This window comes from Heterocephalus glaber, unplaced genomic scaffold, assembly GCF_053883595.1.
Source record: "Heterocephalus glaber isolate CG9 unplaced genomic scaffold, H.glaber_assembly_v1.0 deba00001481, whole genome shotgun sequence".
Taxonomy (NCBI): domain Eukaryota; kingdom Metazoa; phylum Chordata; class Mammalia; order Rodentia; family Bathyergidae; genus Heterocephalus; species Heterocephalus glaber.
In genome coordinates, this window is record NW_028258317.1 from 13,050,191 (window position 1) to 13,072,415 (window position 22,225).

General features: G+C 48.7%; 1 protein-coding gene across 2 annotated transcripts in view; it reads left to right on the top strand.

Annotated features, from left to right (window-relative positions):
• Gabbr2 (gamma-aminobutyric acid type B receptor subunit 2) overlaps positions 1-22,225 on the top strand; it is a 367,556-nt gene that overhangs the window by 335,566 nt on the left and 9,765 nt on the right. For both annotated transcript variants that reach the window (XM_087183622.1, XM_004864946.4), the window contains exons 14-16: positions 15,586-15,696; positions 18,413-18,637; positions 21,083-21,265. In XM_087183622.1, coding sequence (XP_087039748.1) covers positions 15,586-15,696; positions 18,413-18,637; positions 21,083-21,265 — 519 coding nt within the window. The remainder of the gene's footprint in view (positions 1-15,585; positions 15,697-18,412; positions 18,638-21,082; positions 21,266-22,225) is intronic.

Below are 22,225 nucleotides of genomic sequence, written 5' to 3' on the forward strand. Positions count from 1 at the left end.
GCCCAAAATAAAAGAGAATGGGAGACTTCATGGGCCAAAGTTTAAGAAATCCTGAAAACTATATAGCTGCCTCTCGGAAATGTATAATGTACCTGTAGCAGGTTCGGGGCCCTTGAAAGTTCTAAAGTTTAATTTTTTCAATTCATAAAGGCAGTTTTAATTTTTAATAGGGAAACAAAAGTGTTGATTAGCGCATCTAAAACTTCTTGGGCCACAGACCCTTTTCTCGTGTAGCCTATTACATTTGCACGTGCCAAGGCATATAATTCAGGAGGTGCAGCTGGAGGGGACAAAGGGCCTAGGTGAGTCTGCAGCTGGAAAGAACTCTTAGAAAGGTGGCTCCAGCTGTTGGCTGTTGGGGAGACTGGAGGCAGAGGGGGAAATGAGGAGGCGGTGGAACAGTTCAAGCAAGGCGTAATGAGGATCTAAACTAAAGGTCTCTAATGTTTCACTGTTTTCTTTCCATTTTATTTCAAGCTGCATTGTTGTCTTAAAATTGGAAAATCGGTGTTGCTACAATAAATCATAGCACAAGGATTTTACTCAGGCATAAAATCTGAATGAGAAAGCAATCTGTGCAGCCTTCCATCTTCAAAGGAAGCACTTAGCCCAACAGGGTGCTGGAACACAATAGCCACCTGTTTCTGCCAGTCCCCAGGCTCCTTTCTGATCACAGAGACCTGGCATCTACTTCCAGATCCACACCTTAGTGGCTCTTGGGACCTGAGCAAATGGCTTCACTGCTCTGTGCCTCAGTTTTCCCGTGATACAGAGAAAAAGTAGTCAGGGGTGGGGATTTAGCTCAGTGGCACTGTGCCTGCCTCACAAGTGCAAGGTCCTGAGTTTGATCACTGGCACCAAAAAAAAAAAAACTGTACAGAGAAAAAATAGCCCTTCCTATCCCAGCTTCAACATTAGCAAATTCAACCAACCACAAATGAAAAATATTCAGAAAAAACAAATTGCATCTGTACTAAACATGTACAGACTTTTTTTCCATTATTCCCTAAATAATATGATATAACAATTATTCCCATAGCATTAGGTAGTACAAGTAATTTAGAGCTGAATTCGTGTGTAACGGATGATCTGGGTCAGTTACACGCAAATACTATGCCATTTCATACAGTGCACTCAAGCATCCACAGATTTGGGAGTCCAAGGGGTCTTGGATTTGTTACCAGATGAGATCTTCTTACTTAGGTTGTTAGAAATAAGACCAAGCAAAGTATTGCACGCATGCACACATGCAAACAAAGCTTTAATTTGTCTCAGCTGAAGGGAGACCATACTGACCAAGAAAATGGGGGAGCGGGCTGCTCCCTAAAGAAGGGGAAGAGTAAGCTTCAACTGATTTCCTAGAGTGGGCTAAAGTCTAGTAATTTTCCACTGGCCAGGGCCACAGTTCCAAAAGACATTTCTTCTTGTGCAAGATTTGGACCATTGCATAGTCACAGTTAACTTGTCCTAGAGACTGAGTTACTCTGTGGCTGATGCCATCATCCTGTGCAAGCACTTGGCCTTGTGGTTTGGTCTGGGCCTTATGATAGGGCTGAAGGACTTTAGGTGCTAGGCTGCAGCAACTCCTGGGGAAGCACAAGGATGGGGTGGAGAAGAAAACACGTACCAGCTCCAATGGGCAATCAACAAGTCCACGTGCAGAGCTGAGTAGAATTTGACCCCAGGGTTAAGGCAGCAAAAGGGACAAACATAATATAAAGACGTAGATTCCAAGCCTCTCATCCTATTCCAGTCACCCATCAGACATCTGTAGGCCCAAATGAAGAGTTCAGTGTTCTCAGCCAAAGCAGCCTTGAAGTCCCCAGGAAGTAACCCGGGAAACTATTGTCATAACCCACGGTCAGAGGTGCTACCTACCACAAAGCTAATGGGAGACTAGTAATTTATTACCCAGCTCTGTGACCTCCAAAATTAGTGATCTTTAAGTCTACTAAGAGCAAGGATGGAGAAGCCACATGCTACGCTACAAAGGGTAATTGTTTACTGTGCTCAGGGGTTTATTTTGTTGTTCCAGCCTTTTGTCCCTCCACAGTTGTCCCTGTCTCAGAGCCAATCCCTTCATGAATACCAAGGAACAACTGTAATACTTTTCTGATGGGACACTTTAATGTGCGAAGTGTTTAGCAGGGTGCCTGCCACATGACAGCATGAAAACCAATGTGGCTTCCCTTCTATATTGGGTAAGCTAGGCCAGGTTGTAGTAATAAGAGCCCCTAAGTCTCAGAGGCTAATGCAACAAAGGTTGAATCCAGCTGTAGATCCAGGTGCTTCTCTAGGGAAGCCATCTGTCATGAGGCCACTCAGCAACACGGACCACATGGGAAAACAGCATGTGCATCTTGAACAGCTTTCCCATTTATCAGCCCAGAAGGGTCAAAGGTCACTTCCACCCAAGGCTCATTGGACAGATTTTGTCATGTGAACCCCCCCCCCCCCGCAACTAACTATGAATAGACTCAGGGCAACTATAAATAGAACTCAGGGCAACCAGATGTGATGTTAGTGACCACCAGTCTCTGCCATTCCTTCCATTCCCTTTGGTCGGTCCCCTTAACCTCTCTGGGCCTCCGTTTCCTCATATGTAGATTAGGACCAATACTTCCTGTCCTGCTGTGCAGGGGATTAGCATTATAGGGGCCCATAAGATCATATATGTGAAAAATGCCAAGTTAGAGGGTTGCTTTTTCACTGGGCCAAAGCCATGTCACATTCTTTGGTTCAAGAAAAGAAAAGGTCACCTTCAACTTTCCCTGAATCTACATTCCTCTTCTGATTTCCTGTTTTCTATATTGCCCACTTCTCTTGGGTTTTTTTAATTACTTTGTCCTGCAATCATTAGAGCCACTTGCCAGTAACTTTTGATGGCCTATTTCTGGAACTGCACGGGCAGTGGCACATCCTGCCTAGAAAGGAGACACTGAAAGGTCATGAGGGACGACAACACCGGGGGATGTCCCCTGGGAAGCAGGGGGGAAATCTCAGGGGTGCTGAATCACAGGATATACAGTTACTCAGGTCTCTGAGGAACTGAGAGAGGTAGGAGTGTGTGTGTGTGTGTGTGTGTGTGTGTATGTGTGTGTGTGTAAGAGGAAGACTGTTTCAAGCCCAAATATTCCTTCCTCTACATGTAGACTGCCAAGCTTCATGGTATAGATTGACTGCTCTATGACTAATGCCCACTCAGGGAACAGCCCCAGGTGAATAGGGGTGCTAGGCATGAAGAGTTGGCAGTTTTCTGGGCCTTGAACCCTAGAGAGAGAGACAGTGACAAGAGTAGTCAGGAGGGGGAAAGAATAAGAAAGTATGCCGTGTAAGGGGAGTTGATGTCTGCCCAAAAGAGAGAAGGTCCCAGAACACAGTTGCTGTCTCCAACCTCAGAAGGGCTGTCCTACCACCAGGGGATAAGGCCCAGAGGCAGAGTCAAGACCAGGGTGGGAAGTTCCTAGGATACGGCTTTCAGTTTAGGATGAGGAAGGACCTCACAGTGAAGTCCTGCCTACCCATAGGTGAACTGGGCTTCCTTACAAGGTAGTCAGCATCTCATAACCAGAGGTACGCAAAGAGAAGTTGTAGGAGCCTGTGGCTGATTCTACAAAGTAGAGTAATGCTACCTCAGAAGAACACATCTAGCATATACTGAATCTTTATATGTTTATTTGTATGTATTTGTTGCCAACGGATGTGTGTGGGATGAATTGAGAAGCATTGTGTCGTCACCGCAACTATGTGGAGGAGAAGCACTGGCAGAGCAGGAAAGAAGGGACCAAGAAAGATGAGCCCTGCTGCAGGGGTGTGGTGTGACACTCTCCTGTGGCCTGTTGCCACCCAGGGATTCCCACACACGGCCCACAGTGGTAGCAGCAGCAATTACAGCATCCTTTTTTGGAACAGTCTCTGCAACACTGCACTTTTGTGGCTCCCAATATGCCTGCCTCCCTGAATGACAACAGGAAAATGAAATGACTGCATTGTTCTTTCCTGAATTTCTGTGGGGTGCGTGTGTGTCCTGGCTTTGTAGTCTTTTGTCTTCCAATGTTCTTGCTTAAATACTCAGAACATCCGTCCAATCAGGTGACTCCAGAATGTATCAGAGAACCTGTGGCTCAGCAACCACGTCACAGTCCTAGGGCCTGAACCCTGGTCCAGATGCAAGGCCAAGGGGTGCCCATTGTACCAGGGCCTGCAGTGCCTTCGGCCAAGGAAGGGCAAAGTATAAACTGGGAGAAGAACAGGAACTAGGAGAAGGGACACCTGAGGTTCACCCAGCCACCACCTTCCTTGCTCCTTAGTGAGCGGTACTTCAAAAACAAGCCAGAGTTCCAGGGAGGACCACAGACTCCCTGGGCTTGGAGTCAGACATCAGGGCTCAAGTGCCAGCTGCTCAGACTTTGTGCTGTTTAAGCTTGAGTAAGTTAGCCTGTTCCTGAGCTCTGAGTTCTATGCACAGCGGGACCAGGGCTGATGGCCCTACTAAAAAGCTAGCGTTGTCAGGCAGAGCTAATGAAACTGAGAGCCATAAAACTGAGTGCACATGCAGAACAGTGTGGAGTAGAAGAGCTCTGTGCAGGATTCCCACAGTGCAGCAGCACAGCATCCTGATGGAAAACCTCTTCGCACCCTAGTTCTGTCACTTCCCTGTTCATGCAAACCTGAACTCGGACTTGACAGCAGGGAGTCGCCATGAACAACCAGCCAGGATGTGCACTGAGTAGTAAGCAGCCCCTGGGAGAAGGTGATAAGGCCCAGCATCTGCGTGGACAGGCCAGGGCTGAGCAGGAGCAGCCCAGCCATCTCAGGGTCAACAGCTGGCTAGGACAGATGCCAGCGTGGGCAAGGATGGAGGCTGGGCAGCTCAGACGAGGCCTCCCAGGAGCTCCATTTACTCCTGGGGCCCCAGATGTCCCTAAGGCCTGGGGGCAATTATCCCCACATGCAGACCCCAGCCTGAGACTTTGATGCAGAGGCAGGAGCTTGGTGGTAAGGCACCTCTGGGTGCAGGCCCAGGCCAGCCTGGCGAGGCTGGGAGAAGGGGGCTGCCCTTGGCCAGCTCGAGCAGGACTTCCCATCCTTTCTCAGGCCACTGCACACATAGCAAACAGTATCAGCATAGGACTGGTGGTCCAGCCATGCCCACGTAGAGGCAAGCACTATCTGAGGATACTTGGAACTTCATTCTGGCACAGTATGCTGTTGGGAAGATCTAGGTTTGTATTAGAGTGAAGGTTTGAGGAGTTGGGCCACTGGGATCAGGGCCCAGCTCTGTCCCTATGGCTGTGCTGAGCTGGAGGGGACCCAGCAAAGGGTTGCCTATGAGCAAGCAGCTGTTGGCGGGGGGCGGGGGGGAATGGAGAATGCTGGACAGGAGCAGGGGGAGAGGGCTGGACTGAAAAGAGAGGCAGCAAAACATGAAGGCCAGAGAGAACCCCAGGCATTTGGCCCCTCAGAGGTTCCCAGAGTAGATCATGGGGAACAGTTGATGACATGGGTGAGCAGGGGGTTGGAGAGTGGTGCAAGGTGAAGAATAGAAGCAGGAGTGCAGACCCCTGTTTCAAGGAGGCTGAGAAAGGGGAAGAGAAGTGGCAAGATGTTGAGAAGCCAAAAACAGCAGAGGAGGCAGCCACTGACCCTGGCTGTGGCAGTGGGGAGCAGCAGGGGGCTAAGCACAGTAAGAGAAGGTGACCGATGGAGCAAATAAGTGCCAGTGGTTTTTTTCTTCCCCTCATCATTTTCCAGCCAGTGCTAGGTACAAGCCAAATGACAGTTCCCTTGTCATACTTCTGATTTTATTTATTCTCAGGGTTTAATTTACATGATCTCAGACCTGCACTGTACCGTGTTGGTGTCTGAGGGACCCACATTTCTCTCCAGCCTCTTTTGTCTTTATTTTTGCCATTCCGCTTCCACCTGACTATAGTACTCCCCCCATCCCACCATCCCGACCTGTCCCCAGACACCCAGTAGTCTGTGGGTTGGACTTGACCTTGCACTGCTGGAGGAGGGTATGGCTCTGCTCTCAGGACAGTCACACCCATGGACCCCCTGAAAACATGATCCTGTTGATGTCTGCCTAGCCTGGCTGGGGTGCAGAGGAGGTGTCTGGTTCCCACCTGCTGGTACCACCTTGGAATCACCAAACCCTGGCCCTTGATGGGACCATAGTGGAGAAGGGACTTGCTTTCCCAAGGTCAGCGAGCAGACCTCTCCACTCAATAATGCTGCTTCAACAAAAATCAGGTGACCATGTGGATAGTTAGAAATGCCATTGTCAGCTGGGGGCCTCCTGGGAAGGCTTGGCTCCAATGCCCAAAGCCAAGGCCTGGTGACCTCCTGAGCCTGCTAGAGATTCCTGCCCTTTCCCACCCTTCCCAACAGACTCTTGGTCCAGCTCCTGGTTCATGGAGCACCAGTGTTCCCCTCATGCCACTCAGAACCCTTGTACTTCGTTAGAACTTCCAGAACGGGTAGAAGAGCAGGCTCCATCCTCAAAAGTGTGGCCCTCCCTGAGAGACTTCTCTCCCTGAGAGACTTCCCTCAAGCAGAGACTTCTGCTCCAGGGCAGCAGAATGTCCTCAGTGCACTGTACAACTAGGTGTCCCCCCGGGCCATGTCCCTAACCTCAACCACTGCTCAGCCTCCCCCAGCTCTCTGACCACCTTCAGAGGGAACAATTGCAATGCATGCTTGGAAAATTTCCTTACAAGTAGAAGCTGGTGTGAGGGCTCCTTGGACTCTGGAATGAGGCTGGAGACTCCCATACCTGTAGAGGCCACACAGGTGATTTGCTGGACAAGCAGCCCAGACATGGGGCAGTGGCAGACACAGGACAAGGCAGACCCAGAAACTAAGGGTCTCACCTTCCAAAGGAAGCCAGAAATCTGGGGTTTCCCGTGAAGTCACCTGAGTTTGAATGTTGATGATGAAATCTAAGAAGGTTTAAGGCCACATAGGTCAGGTAACACATCCATAGTGACACACTGCCCAAGGGCTGCTAGCTTGTCTCTCTTTTCAAGAGCATGAGAAAGACTTCCTGCCCCACTGCTGTGAGCCAGAACTCTGTCTCCACGGGCATCCCCGCCCTCCTTCCCTGTCCTGGTCCCTAGGCCATCATTGCCTCAGGGAATTGAGGGTTTGGGTGCTGGTTTCTCTTGACCTTGCAGTCACTCTGAAAAGTGCCTGGCATCACCACCTTTGTGCCAGGCACTGTGGACACCGGGAGGCAGTGGTGCCATGGTGCATTTGCAGCGTGCTCATAAATGCCCTCATGACAAGCTCTCTGGCTTAGGGTTCAGTGCAGTACCTGTGAACTTCTCTGCTGCAAGGCCTGCCCCAGAGGCCCCAGACTGATGAGGAGGACCTGGGGGTGCCTATGCCATCCAGAAGGCCCATCTTCCTGAAAACCAGGGTGCAAGGAATGAAAATAGTAGAGCTGCCCCCACCTGCTCTGTGGGAAAGCAGTCTGGCCTGGGCTTGGTCTCTGGCTTGCTCTGTCACCTTAAGCTTGTCTCCTGACCTTACTAAGCCTCAGTTACCTCTCCTGAGTCTTGGGTATAAGAGTCCTGGCTCCTTCACACTCCTGCATTGAGGTCAAAATCAGAGTGCATCATATAAAAAGATGTAGAAGCCTAGTGCTGCACTTGTCACCCCCTTCCCAGTTATGACTCTGGCAGGGCCTCCTGGCTGCTCAGCAGGTCCCCCGCCACTCCCTGCCTCATGTCCCCTCGACACTACTGCCTCTCCCACACTGCTTCCTGAATGTGGCTGGACGGGCCAGCTCTGCCTTTGCTCCAGCTGTTTCCTCCAGCGCTCAGGACATGACACAGAAGCCAGGACACTGTGCTACCCACTTGCCATAAGCCCTCTTCTGGCCTCAGTTTCTCCACATGTAAAAAAGTGGAGTTGGATTAGTACCTAAGCCTCTTCCAAGTGTTTAGAAATAGGGAGCCAAGGGAGGGGGACTCGGGCTGTCACAGTGACCAGAGGAGATCTGTGGCATTTAGTGCCTAGTGTCCAGGGGCTCTGTGCCCCAAACAGCACAGGATGCACTCTCACAATGGAGAAGCACTCTCTGTGCCCCCACAGGAGAAACTGCTAAAAATACCCTCACTGAGAACCCCTGCTGGGTGCCCTCACACATCCCTTCTGGGCCTGTGATTCCAGGGGGGGAAAATCACCCAAACTTGTAATCAAACATTCAAAAAGAAATTCTTACCTTGAAATGACAGCTTCTAGCTTTGCTACTTCAGAGATGTGGGGCTGCTGCTGTTGAGATAAGCAGTCCAGCCCCTGCAGGATCTGGAAGCTTCCTCCAGCGCCAGCTCGCCGTGTCCCTCTGCAGTTGGAGATAATGATGGTTGACACATCAAGCTCGGGCTTTCAGCCTCTACAGGCTGTAAACACACCGGTTGCCTCCCTTGATTGCCTTGCCAGCCCTGGAAGGTTGTAGATGAGGAAGTCACAGCTCAGAGAGGCCCAGAGATGTGTTCAAAATCACACAGCTGGGGAGTGATGGGCATGGGGTCGGAATCTCATGTCCTTTCCCCTCCCTCTCCAGGCTTCCCTGGGGGGCTCCTCCATCTCCCCCAAAAGAGGCAGCGCCGACTCACCTGCTCCCCAGAGAAAGAAGCAGGTGGAGGTGCTGAAACACAGCTCAGAAAAGTCAAATATCCTCCCAACACTCTCTCTCGCTCACTCACTTTCTCTCTCAAAAAAACACCTACCACTTTTATCACATATTTTTTGAATTGACTTTATAATTCACTTATATTTTAAAAAGAGGCAAGAATGGCCAGGGAGGAAATTCTGTGAGGCAGCCCTGGGAGCTGGTCAGAAGGTTGAAGACCCTTTCTACAAAAGCGCCACGGCCAGACCCGGGGACCTGAGCCACCCACAGCACCAGGAGAGGAGAGTTTGGTGAACCCCACCAACAGCCCCATAATTGGGTGAGGTGTGTGGAGCCCTCTGGACGCCTCACTTTCCTTGCCTGGACCTGAATCCCCCAGCCCCACTGCCAAGCTAGCCCCACATAGACCATACAGAAGCACAGGGTGCCTCTGTCTGGTCCAGAGTCAGAACCCACAGAGTAGCTGTGTCACAGCTTAACCATTACTCTCTCCATGCCAGAGGACAAAGGGAATCCTCATTCTTAACCAAAGAACTTCTGATCTGAAGAACCAATGTCACCCCATTGTTTAACACCCCCCATACTGAGATTGAACCCAGGGCCTTTGCACTGAGCTCCAGCCCCAGCCTGTTGTTGTCATTGTTGAGACAGAGTCATGCTATGTTGCTGAATTGCTCCTGTTGTGCTTAAACTCATAATCCTCCTGCCTGAGCTTCCCGGAGTGTGGGCATTATAGGCATGCACTACCCTGCCCAGTGTTTAAAATCTTTTAAAGGCTTTGCTGCCAAAAGAGTGGTCCCTGGGCCAGCAGCACCACATCTCCTGGTTGCTGCTTAAAAGTGCAGCTTCCTGGGACACTCCCCACCCCCAGACCCATGGTCCTATATTTACATTCCCCCCAAGCTCCCCTGTTGTCTGTATCCATGTCACCCAGTAAGACCCCCTGCTGCCCCTAAATTATGACACCCTGGCCACACTAGCTCCTTTTGGTTTCTAAAATATACTGAAGTCTTTGCCATTTCAGTCCTTCCCATACCAGGAAGATCTTCCCTAGGTTTACACATCCTTCAGGTCTCCAACTAATATCACCACTTTGGAAAGCCTTCCCAGACTAGCTGATCAGTACTTCTCGAAGGACCTTGGTGTTCTCCTTGGGAACACTTGTCACCACTGGTCTTCATAGCTATTCTGTGTGGTTCATCAAACATCTGTGTCTACCAGAATCTAGCTCCAAGGAAGCAAGCATCCACATTGGTCTTCTACACCCTGTGCCCAGCATCCAGCACAGTGCACACACATGCAAAATACATCTTTGAATAAAGAAATTTAGGACAAATAGAGTCCTCCCTTAATGATCCAGGCTCATATTAACCACACTGTAAGTCAACATCCAGGTTCACTTTGCAAATGGGAAATTGAGGTCTGGGAAAGGACTTGGCCAAGGTCAGCCAGCAAGTCCATAGCAGGACCAAAGTCTTTGACCTTTCAGGCCTCAACACCTCCACCTCCCGCCAGGACTTTGTGCAGCCGGACAATGCAAGACATTTGCAGGGTCCACTGACCTACATAGTGAATACTGTATCCTGCAGAGGGACTCGCAAGCCAGCTGCTCTCCTCTCTCTGCACAGATGAGCAAGGCTTTCCCAGGCAGCTTCTGTGTGCCTCCCACTGAGCAGCCGGACCAGGAGCCAGGTGTGAGCACTTCCGCCCTCCTGCCATCACAGACAGGCACTGCCTCTGCTGGGCACAACATCTGCCAGGCAGGAAAGAGCTTTTCTCAGCTTGAGTTCAGCTTGCAACACCAAAGCACAGCCTTCCCAGAGCTCTGGGGCTTCCAGGGAGGCAGCTCGGGAATACTTAATGATTAAGTTTCTCTCCCTCGAGCAGTGGCACCTCACAGTGTGCAGAGCAGCTCCGTACCCACCAGCTCCCTGGAATTTGACCCTGTACTGAGCAGAGGCAGGGCAGGCTGGGGAGGCTAACGGTGAGGGTGGGTGGAGAATTGGTTGGGCAAGAGATAGGCCTGGATTTAATCTCAGCTCTGAGACTTACCACCTGGAGATCCTGGGCAAGTCATATAACCTCTCTGTGCCTCAGTTTTCTTATCTGTAAAATCACTCCTTGAGAAGTAGTGGGGTGGGGTGGGGGCTGCTTCCAATCGTTGGATTCTTGGGAGACTTCAACAAGATGATGTGAGTAGAACCCTCACCCTGGCAACCAGCACGTTGTTGCTTATGGCCAAGCAAACCTCCACGTCCTTACGGCTGCTGTTATTGGTTGAGGCCACCCCACTCTCCCTCTGAGCCCACTTCTCATGGAAACTCTTCTGGTCTTACTAAAGTGGGAGATGCTGCATCCCTGAGCCCACAACAGTAGCTGGAAAATAGTAGTGCTTAATAGTTATGCATTGAATGACCAAATCAGTGATTGTTTAGGTAACTGCTCACGTGAGAAACAAGGAAGAAAAACAAGAGAAAAGGCCTGTTGGAAGTCTTTATAGGCGAGTCATCCATGTTGGCCAAGAAAAGCATTCTTAAAATTGTGGAAATGCAGTCATTGCGACAGGTCAGAGAAGTGGGCCTGAAACCCAGGCTCAGGCCCAGATGCAAGATCCCAGCATGGCATCTGCAGGGGTTGGTACCCTGTCCACGCTGGCCCTGCGCTGCACCCCCAGCCCATACTAGGTCAGCCTGTGTTCAGTTCTAGTTGTGGCCTGGGCTCTCCTGTGGGGTGAGTCCACCACGGTGCTTAGAAATCTGGCCTCTTTGAAGGCCAGCGAGTGCCTTCCAGAGTAGCATCGAACGTCACCACCGCCTCACCATTGCCAGCCCTACTGAACCACAGTAGTTTGTGTCCCCATCGCGGGTTGGAGCCGCCCGGTGGTTCTCTGGTGCCCTCTAGCGGTGATTTGGTGCACGACAATGACGCCACACAAGCGTTCTGACGGTGATTCCTCAGCCCCGCCCTCAGGTGGCCGCCTTCCCCAGAGGTGTGACTGCCAGACCACAGTGAACCCTAGTCCCAGGCAGGATCCGCAGGACTCAGAGAAGAGGCGTGGTCCCCTCCCTTTGTCTTGGGATTCAGTACAAGAGTCACTTGGTTGTATTCACGGACTCCCCATCCCCCAGCCTCACAAGGAAGGAAACTTCACCACTAAATTACCCCTAACTCCTACCTTGGTGACCCAGGTCCTGCGGCACGGAGATGGGGCTGTGTGCGGACAATGAGAATGACCAGGAGATCTGGAGGTTTATTCCGCGGGGAGATGTGTTGGAAGCAGCGCTGCCCACTCTGGGGGCGCTAAAAGGCCAGATGTCAGAATTAGGGGTTCAGGATTCAATGAAGATGGGACGGCAGAGGAGGGGGTAAAGGGGAACCAGGCAGGAATGCTGGCCACAGAGGAGAAGGACAGAGGTCTCAGCAGTTCTGTAAAAACTACCCAGTGGGTTAAGCCACGTGTAACTTATGTGTCACTGGTGGAAGACACATTTTGAGGGCTAAGGAGACCTGGAGCAGGGGCAGGCAGGTTGCTGATACTTGAGAACTGAGCTCGATTCTAGGGCTACAGATCAGTGGTAAACTCTGCAGGCTGCAGGACAGGGATCATTTCAAGGAGGAAAACATGGGTGCTATGTCCCTTCTCGGCAGATCTTCCCTCCTAACTCAGAGAGCTTGGGGGTTTTCTGGGAAGCCTCTGAGGGAGGACAGACAGCAATGGGTAGAGGTCCAGGAGAAGGTTTGGGTTCTGTTAAAGAAGTTTGCAGTATTTCACCAAGAGCCAGAGGGAGGGGGCTCCCTGTCACAGAAGTATGCAAGCCAGACAACTATTGTCAGGTTGCTGTGTATAGAGTTTTCATTTTGAACAATGGTGTATGACGGCGCTTTTTACACAGAGGATCTGAGTCTGTCATAAATTACTGCCTTTCACCGTAGAACAACACATAAAATCATCATTAATGGGTTTGCTACTCATGTGTGACCGAGTGGGCCTGTGCTGCTGCACTCTAATGTCTATGTGGTTGTCAGGTGTCAGAGAAACCTGGATTCTGACACTGGGTCACTATTCACCTAAGGACCAAGCCCATTCTGTTCCTTAATTAAACAATGAATGGATGTCAGGAAACTCCCATTTCCTTCATTTCCCTCAGCAAAATGCAGCCTAGCTCCTGGGAAGGGTTTGGATAGCAGTGGAGAGGATCTCTAGCCCAGGCCAGTGTACTCTGAAATCTGCTTTTCCCTGGGTGTTCTCTCCCAGTGTAAAGGCCTCAGGGGACCCTCCTGTTCCCTGGCACTGTAGCCCAAGTGTGGACTCAATTCCCTCAGACCCAAAGAGGTCAAGCTAAGGGTTTCTATGACTTGGAATAGCTAACAGGAAATCAAGCCTGAGAGAGAATGCAGCTGGATGCTCTGGTTACAGAGTGGCCTGAGTCTACAGGCCATATGCCTCTCAGCTGTCTCTGCTCTTTTTTTCCTTGCTCACAAAAGCACAGGAATTGCTGCCTCGAAGGCAGGGCCTAGAAAGCAAGGCCAAAATACAGAGTGTCTAGCCCCGACCTGGCTAAGGCTGCCCTTCTGCACCTGTGGTCCTGGTCAAAGTACTCTTCTTCCCAGTGATTGACCCTGGGATGCCCACACCTTACTATCAGGCCTCAACAGAATAATTTCATCAGGATACAATGTCCTAAACACAGCTTTGACAATATGCCCTCGGTGGGACCTATTCTAAAAGCAAAGAGATTTGCAAAGGAATTTCCAACTTTGGAATGTTTGTCATTGATAGAATACTTTGTGCTTCAATTCTGAAAGTATTTTACAGGCTTGAGCAGATAAATAAACATTTTGATGTTGAAAGCCAGGGATCTCATTGTGGCAGAAGAGAGATGCAAATGCAAGCAATATATGTGGTGTGATTATGGATAGATAGATAGATAATCTCTCTCTCTCTCTCTCTCGATTACAGATAAATTATAGGTAGGTAGATAAATACATAGATGAAAAGGGCCTAGAAGTAACAACACCTTAGAAACTGGGTACATTAAGTACCTAGCCCTTGGTTTCTAAAAACACCATTATCCACCAAAAAGAACTAGCTCTCCTCAAGAGAAATGGCTAATTTCAATGCTGGAGAAAGGAAAATGCAAAGACAATATGAAATATTTTGTGCCAAGACATAAGAAAGTGCTCCAAAAATATAGGAGGCAATATGAAAGACTTTTCCATTGCTCAAATTTGGGGACATCTGAGCTTCAAGAATAATGATAGCAAAGCACAAGGTCCTGAGTTTGATCCCTGGTACCAAAGAAAAGAATAATGATAGCAGTGGACTCTAAAACATTGAATTAAAAAGGATCCCATGAGTCCATAAATCAGTGGGAGGAAGAAAGCTCCTGTTTGTAGTAGAAAGTTAAGTACTCAAATGGAATGACAGACCTAGCAAATCACCATTTTGTAGCTTCCAAAGTAATGTGACTCAAGTAGGAATCATCAATGGATGGTAAAGCCCCTGAGTTACCGTGTGGGGGGAACAGGATACACATACAGTCCCAAAGTAGCTCCCACAGATTGTTTATTAATTACAAAGGGAAAATGGTACCTTCCAAGTAGGGAGTCCTGGCAGACAGCACCTCAATCAAGTCATCACATTTAACATCACCAGTAATGGGACAAAGTGCCACAAGTGGCCCTCATGTGAAGCAGTGAAGAGATAAGTACATTACTTATGTCAGATTTCTGCCAAGAATGCATAACCTGAATCTAATCATGACAACACATTCAGGCCATCCCAAATTGAGGAACATTCCACAAAATAACCGACCAAGATTCTTTGGGAATTTCAATGACATGAAAGACCAAAGTACATGGAGGAATTGTTTGAGACTAAAGGAGACCAGAGAGACACACGGGTAAATGCAACGCATGGTCCTAGAATGGATCCTGCTTTGGAAAAATCACATATGCCTTAAAGGATATTATTGGACCAATTGGTAAAATTTGAAAATGACTACTATATTAGATAGTCCTGTATACTGTTATCAGTGTTAAAGTTCTGGAGTTTGGTAAGTATATACGAATATGTAAGAAAATCTTATTCTTAGAAAATACGTGCTGAGATTATTTTAAGAGTCAAGGGTTAGGATAACTGCAACTTACTCTCAAATGGTTTGGAAAACCAGTAGATACAGTTTCATTCTCTGGAATATTTTCTGCTCCTGCCACCATTTGGCTGGTTCTTTCTCAGAGTTTCCCAGTTAAATTCCTGAGAGGGAGAGAATATGTTTGGCTGGAATCCCCTGGATCACCCCTCTTTGGGCAGACCACTTTTGTAGATCTTTTGTAAGCCTCAGGATTGGCTGGCTGGAGTCATGTGACTACCTCTTCTCCAATCAGCTCGGGCCCAGGATGGATCATGTGGTATATAACATGGCTGCTACCACTGCTTCCACAATGGAGGTGGTGGGCAAGGACTCTTTATAAGGGCTTGGTAGGCCCCATCCTTGACTGTGCCAATATATCCTCTATCTCCAGCTGCCTGTTAACCAAGGAGATACCTGAAGACCTCCAGACCTAACTTTGCACCCAGGTCTCTCCCTTAGTCTTTAAAAAAAAAAAACCTCACAGATGTGTGCTCTGCACCAGATCATGTGCTAGGTCCTCGGGGCACAAAGCTGACGTAGTCCTTACCCTCAGGAGCTCTGGCTCAAATTGGATAGGAATGAAGAACACAAAACTGGAGTGCAGGGTTGAATTGCAACTAACAAACAGAAGCACCCAATGCTAATGGGGCCCAAGCCCCACATCATGGGAATACAAGGTGGGAGTGAAAAGTCTTCAGGGAGGTGGTACTTGCTGTGCCTCATGGGAGGGGAAGGGGGCCCTTGGATAGGGGCCCAGCTGCTGTATGGTTCCCATCCCATCCCTGGGGTTTCTGTTTTCTCTCTGCACAGCCGGACCCAGCAGGCCGGGATATCTCCATCCGCCCACTCCTAGAGCACTGTGAGAACACCCACATGACCATCTGGCTTGGCATCGTCTACGCCTACAAGGGGCTTCTCATGGTGGGTGCATGGCAGGAGGCAGAGGTGGGGGGGTCACTTCTCTGTTGGGCCTCTTTTCCTAGGGGCTTCCATCAAAATAAAAATAAACAGAGCGCCCATGACTAAGCACTTACTCTCTGCCAGGTCCATCATGTGTCCTTTTAGGTCCTACAACAACCCTATGAGATAGGTACATATAATATCCCCATTTCCCTGGTGAGGACTCTGAAGTTTGGTATCTTGCCCAAGATCCCTCAGCTAGTAAGTGGCAAAGTCAAGATTGTAATAGAAAGTAACCCTGAAACTTCACAACTGTCACATCCTGCTCCCAGAAACAGCAGTCTGTTGACATCCAACAGGTATTCCCATCCCACATTTCACTGGATCATCTCTAAATCCATGGGAATTCAATAAAATCGCATCCATTTTATGGACAAGAAAGTAAGACTCCGAGAGGTTAAATGATTTGCCAAAGCCTACCCAGTAACCTCCAACCTCAACCCAGCCCTCTTTCCTCTATAGTTGTCTGTTAAAATAAAATACCACATACCAGTACCACACTACACAGGAAGGACTTGGAAGGTCAGCCCTACCCAAACTTAGTCCAAGTGAACCCTTCAATCTCCTCTCCCACAGCCAGTGTAAACTGTCCTCCTACTTTGAGGGTAGTAACAAGGCCCTCTCCAAAAGTTAAACTGGAATTTCTTGTGCTGCCTAAATGCATTCTTTCCTACTGCCGCTTCCCAGAACTGTTAGTGATAACCTCATATCCTTCAAGGGGCCACATCAAAGGGTATGCGTCAGGGTACCCTAGACAAAATTTTCCCTCACTTCATCCCAGCTGAGACTCTCTTGTGGTTTCCAGAGAGGTCTTTTGCACCTCCCATGGAAGCAACAGGACCACTGGACTGCTGTGTGGACCCTTCAGGGTAGTGACCCTACAGGTGTCCAAAGGAGCTTCCCAGAGAAGAACCAGGAGGTAGAAGACTGGCAAAAGTTCCTGGACTCAGACAAGGATACACACAGGAAACAAAGTCACCAAAAACCTGGAAGAGCTGTCAGGGATGAGTAGCACAGACCCAATGGGAAAGGCATAGTTTTGCCACAAAGCAGACTTAAACTCTATGTAAAGGATTAAGGATGAGCTCCCTGTCACAGGAAGCATGCTGAATTGATGACTTGAGCTTCACCCAGCCCTTGTTGAATAAACAGAATGAAATTAGACTCCCTCCACAATCCTTCCAGCCTCCATGTTCCTTGATTCTGAGACTCCATGAAATTAGATTATGGTGAATCATTGACGCCTTTAAACTGGATTTATCTGCCATGTTTTCATCATTTATTATCTTCTCCCACCTACTCCGGAAGTAGTTGGAGATGAGCATATCTCCTCCAGTGAATGCCTTCTACTAGGTTACGTCAATAAAAGCTATACTTGACATCACGCATGCTTTACCATTTACAGTGTACACAAGGAACAGTCGAAGCCTTCCTGGACCTCAGAGTTTATGGCTAAAATTGCATCCATGCCCCTGGCCCTACCCTTTCTAATCCGGAAGCACAGAATCAGGCTGGAAAGAGCATGGACACCCCTGTAGTCCCACCCCAACCCACCTGCGCATCCCCAACCAGTGTCCACTCATTGCCTGCTCCCACAGCTTTAGTGATAGGAGCTCACCACTTTCAAAGCAACCTGTGCCATCTGAGGTTGGTATATTAGTTTCCTTTGACTACTATAACAAATCATCACTTCAAATTAGCCTAAAAAAACACATAATTTATTCTTTCACAGTTCTGGATGCCAAGAGGCCAAAATCAAGGTAAAGTTGTGTTCCTTCTAAAAGTTTTAGGGAGAATCCTTCCAGCTTCTTCCAATGAAGATGGCTGCAGGCATCCTTTGACTTGTTACTGCATGACTCTAATCTCGCTGAACTTCTCTCCCGATCCTTGCCAATGGATTTAGGAACCATCTGTACAATGCAGGGTGATTTCATGTCAAGATCCTTAATTGGACTGGCAAAGACACCTTTTCCCAATAAGGTCACATTCACAGTTTTCAGGGATCAGAATGTGGATATATCTGTAGGGCCACCATTCTGCCCACTACAGATGGGTTATTTTGTTAGAAAGTTCTTCGTTATCATCAGGTGAAACATACCTTCGTGTAAATCATGCCCACAAATCCCCTCGAAGGTCTAAGAGCATCTTACTCTCTGTTTCCTCCTGTCATCATGGCACTCTTCAGATATTTGCAGCCAATTCCCAGGTCACAGTTGTGTCCATGTTTTGTGATTGGTGAAAATTCACACAGGTTGGCTGGCCCCCCAGCACAGGAGGATACATTAACTCCCTGTCAGAAGGTTGGCATCTCTTTACATAAGTCCCTTCTTCTCTAGGCCAGTGCCCTCTAGAGAGGAGAGGAAGTTTTCAAGATCATACAGGATCTTCCCACTATACCTTCCTACTATCCTCTGGTGGGTCTATGTATGAGTCAGTTGTGGAAGTGAAGGAGAACCAGACACCACCCCCCAGTCCGCTTTTCCTTTGTGGGATACAACCCAGGACCATGAGTGGAAACAGATGGCAGCATCTATAAGACTTGGTTGATAACAGAGCCCCAGCCTGCCTCCTCTATCCCCTACTTCTGGGCAGCCCTCTATGCAGCAGCTTTTTGGAGCATTGAGTGTGTGCCACCACTTGGTAATGATGATCTCCCCCTTTCTGTTCACCATTTCAGTTGTTCGGTTGTTTCTTAGCTTGGGAGACCCGTAACGTCAGCATCCCTGCACTCAATGACAGCAAGTACATTGGGATGAGTGTCTACAACGTGGGGATCATGTGCATCATCGGAGCTGCCGTCTCTTTCCTGACTCGGGACCAGCCCAATGTGCAGTTCTGCATCGTGGCCCTGGTCATCATCTTCTGCAGTACCATCACTCTCTGCCTGGTGTTTGTGCCAAAGGTACCAGTCCTTTGGCCTCTAACTCCATTGCAAGGGTGCTGTTAGGATTTCTTTCTGAAAGTTTTATGCATTCTTGTCTTATGATGCATTATTCCATTTTCAGTTACTATAATAAAATAACGTGGGTTGGCTAACTTTATAGAGAAAATAGTTTGACTTAGAACACAGTTCTGGAGGTTCAAAGGTGTGATACCAGCACTGGCTAAGCTCTGGTGTGGATCTCATAGCAGATGGCATCACAACAGTACAGGTGCATGCGGGAGGAAGAGATCAGATTTTGAGACAAAATGCCAAAGAGCACTTCAGGGCATGGCTCACTCTTGTAACAACTCACTCTCCCAACTTGGTTCCATGAGAACTGCCTTAATCTCTTCCAAGGACAAGCCCCCAATAACCTAAAGACCTTTCACTAGGCCCCAACTCTTAAAGTTCCACCATCTTATCACCACCACACTGAGAAAACATAAACCCGTGGGGGACACACTTAAACCATCCAAACCAGAGCAGTGACAATTCACATTTTAGAAAGTTTAGAAACTGCAGAGAAGAGTTAGATTTTTCAGAAATCTCACAATCCCATCCCCCCCCAAAATTAACAAAAACTGTTAATGATTGCTTGGATGTTTTGCACTGTTAATTTTTTTTTTGGCATGTTTCCTGCCAGGCTTCTTGTATTTTAAATGCTCAGAGGTGATGCTTTTTAAGATATGGCTGTAACTGTAGCACATATATTATTTTGTAGTGTGCCTCTTTCATCTAAGTTTTTTGTCTTCCATATTGTTCCACATTCACAACCATCATTAAGGTAAGTTCATAATTTACATGTCCACTTGACCTTTATTGGTGAGCATTACAGTTGTTTGCAGATTTTTTTTATAAGCGAATATTTTTCCTACGTTAGACATTTTCCTTGTTTTCTAATTGTTCCCTCAAGGTAAAACCATAGAAGTGATATTATTAGGTCAAAAGGAATAATCATTTTTAATATACACTTAAATTTTCCATTTATCAGAAGGTCTGACCTTCGGGACCACCTTTTTCAAACATCATAATAAGTGAACCAGACTCCCTACAGTGAGGGTTTGTGTAGAGAGGAAAGCCTGACCTCAGTGGGTCTCAAGCATAAAGGAAGAGGTGAGGGAGTTACTGATCCAATCTCCTCTGCTACAGAAAAGGAGAGGAGGAGAGATCACCCAAGGCCCATTAGGGAAAGAGGCTGCCCATGGTGGCTCCACCCCTCAGGGCCCCAGCAGTCCAAGTCTATTCCAAAGGTATTTTCAGGACCTCGGCCATATACACCCTTTCTCCTCTAGTTATCCACAGTTGCCCAAGCTCCAGGACAGTGCCATGATTTCTCTGCCTGCACTCTGACACTCCATTCTGTAAAAGATGTCAGACAGTTCTCTAAGCCCAGCTCTGATTGTTTCACTCTGCTGTGTCATCCTCAGTTGCTCCTCATTGCCCTTCTGGCCCCATGACTGAGTTCCTGATGTTGGGCTTGCTTTCAAGACTTCAAGGCTTCTCCAGGGCCCCCAGAGAACCCTGTCCACCACCCTAACTGCCCTTCCTCCTCATGCCCTGAGCCCAGGCCTCCCTGCATTTGCATCTGCCATATCTTTGCCCTGAGGTTCCCTTCCCCCGACAACCCTTCCAGATCTTTCATGGAACCCAGCCAGGCCCCGGCACCTGGTGGGCACACTGCCCTTTGGGCCCAGTGAAGATTACATCCTCCTTCATCTCCACCCCACACCTCTGGACAGTGAGGTCCTGGTGGACAGAGGCCATGGGCCACACAGCTCACATTTTCCAGTGCTGAGCAAGAACCTGCCATGGACCAGAAATGTTTCTAGAATAAATATATACAATCAGGGTCAAGTGGCAACTTTCCATCTTCTATTTTAAAATGTCTTTGTATATAGCTAAACCATGCCCAGGCTCTGACGCACAGAAATTGTAAGATAATAAATGTTATAGGGTTTTTTTTTAAGCTGCTAAAGAAACTGTCTTTGCCAGTGACAGAGCTAGTTGCCAGCCTGTCAACAAAACTTAAGGGTTCTAAGAGGAAGCCTTCGCTTTCCTCTACCACACTGTCCTTGCAGCTGTCCCTTCCAGGTCATTTTCCACAGGGAGCAAGGGCTAAGGCAGAGCAAGGCAGTGCTAGAGCTTGGCTTCAGTGCCCCATGGCTGAGGATGTGGGTGAAGTCAGGGTCAGCATACCTACTCCTGCCAGGAAAGACACAGAGGCTCAGCATGAGGAAAGGGCCTGCCCAAAGTCACACCCAAGCCAGTGGCAGAGCCTGGCCTGGGCACAGGCTTCTGACTGCCCAGCCTGCATCCTTTCTGGGGACCCTGTTTTCTCCAGTGCAGGACCTGCTGGAGGGAGGCAGTGGGAGATGGGAGGTGGGATGCAGGCTTCTCTCTTCAAGCCCCTCTCTGTCCCTTCAGCTCATCACTTTGAGAACAAACCCAGACGCAGCAACTCAGAACAAGCGACTCCAGATCACTCGGAATCAGAAGAAAGAAGACTCAAAAACATCCACCTCCGTCACCAGCGTGAATCAGGCAAGCACGTCCCGCCTGGAGGGTCTGCAGTCGGAAAACCATCGCTTGCGGATGAAGATCACAGAGGTACATCTTCCTCTTGGGCCCCTCTGAAATAGCCTTGGAGCTGCCATTCCCATCATATTCCTCCTATCTCCTGTCCTTAACGCTGCAGGAGCTGGGCTACCATAAATCAGGTAGCAGCAGTTCTTCAGATCTGACAAGAGTTTATTGCCCCCCTGACCTAGGCTCTTGGTGTCCAGCAAGGCCCAATTCAAGACATCCTCAGAAAGAAAGGAACTCACAGGGATCTGTGAGCTCCCAGAGTATCTGCACCTAAATCCACCCACATATACAGGATGTGGAGCAGGAGGAGAGGAAGTGAAAGGGGCTGTTGGGGAGGAGGGTGCTGCACCAGACCTCATCCTTGTCCTTAACTGATTCTAGAATACTCCAGAGAGGCCACAACCAGATTCCTTTGTGCCCACATCAAACCAGATTCTGGACTTCTTATTCCAAGGAGAGGACCCCAGATTCTCTCCTTGTCTTCACTCTCCCTTGGGGTCAGGGGCCTGACCAGACCAGCAGTCTGTGGGCTGTGTGTCCTTTTCATGGGCGAGTGCCAAGTCAGTGATGGGGACAGGAACAGAACAAAGCAAAGTGTTGGGTTGGACTAAGCTGAAGTAGCAAAGAGGATCCAAACTAAAGAGACCCAAATAAAGTGTTTCCCCTGATGGTTCTGAGGTGACAGGTCCTCATGGTCATTGCTGGACTAGGTTCTTCCTATCTGTTTTCTGCCACTCCCCAGGTAGAGCTGGGTGGAAAACATATCCACTTCTCAGGCTCTGAAAGGGAAGAACAGGGAGTTCCTATGAGAGATTGTCTTTTAAGCAAGTGACAAAAAATTTGCATACACTTTAGTTCTGATGCAGTCACACTGATAAGAACTTACATCAGCACATTCAGCGGCAGAGACTAAGAAATGTAGCCTCTTGCTGCAGGGAAGAGGTGGCAGGTAGGATTGCCAGATTACATACAGGATAACCA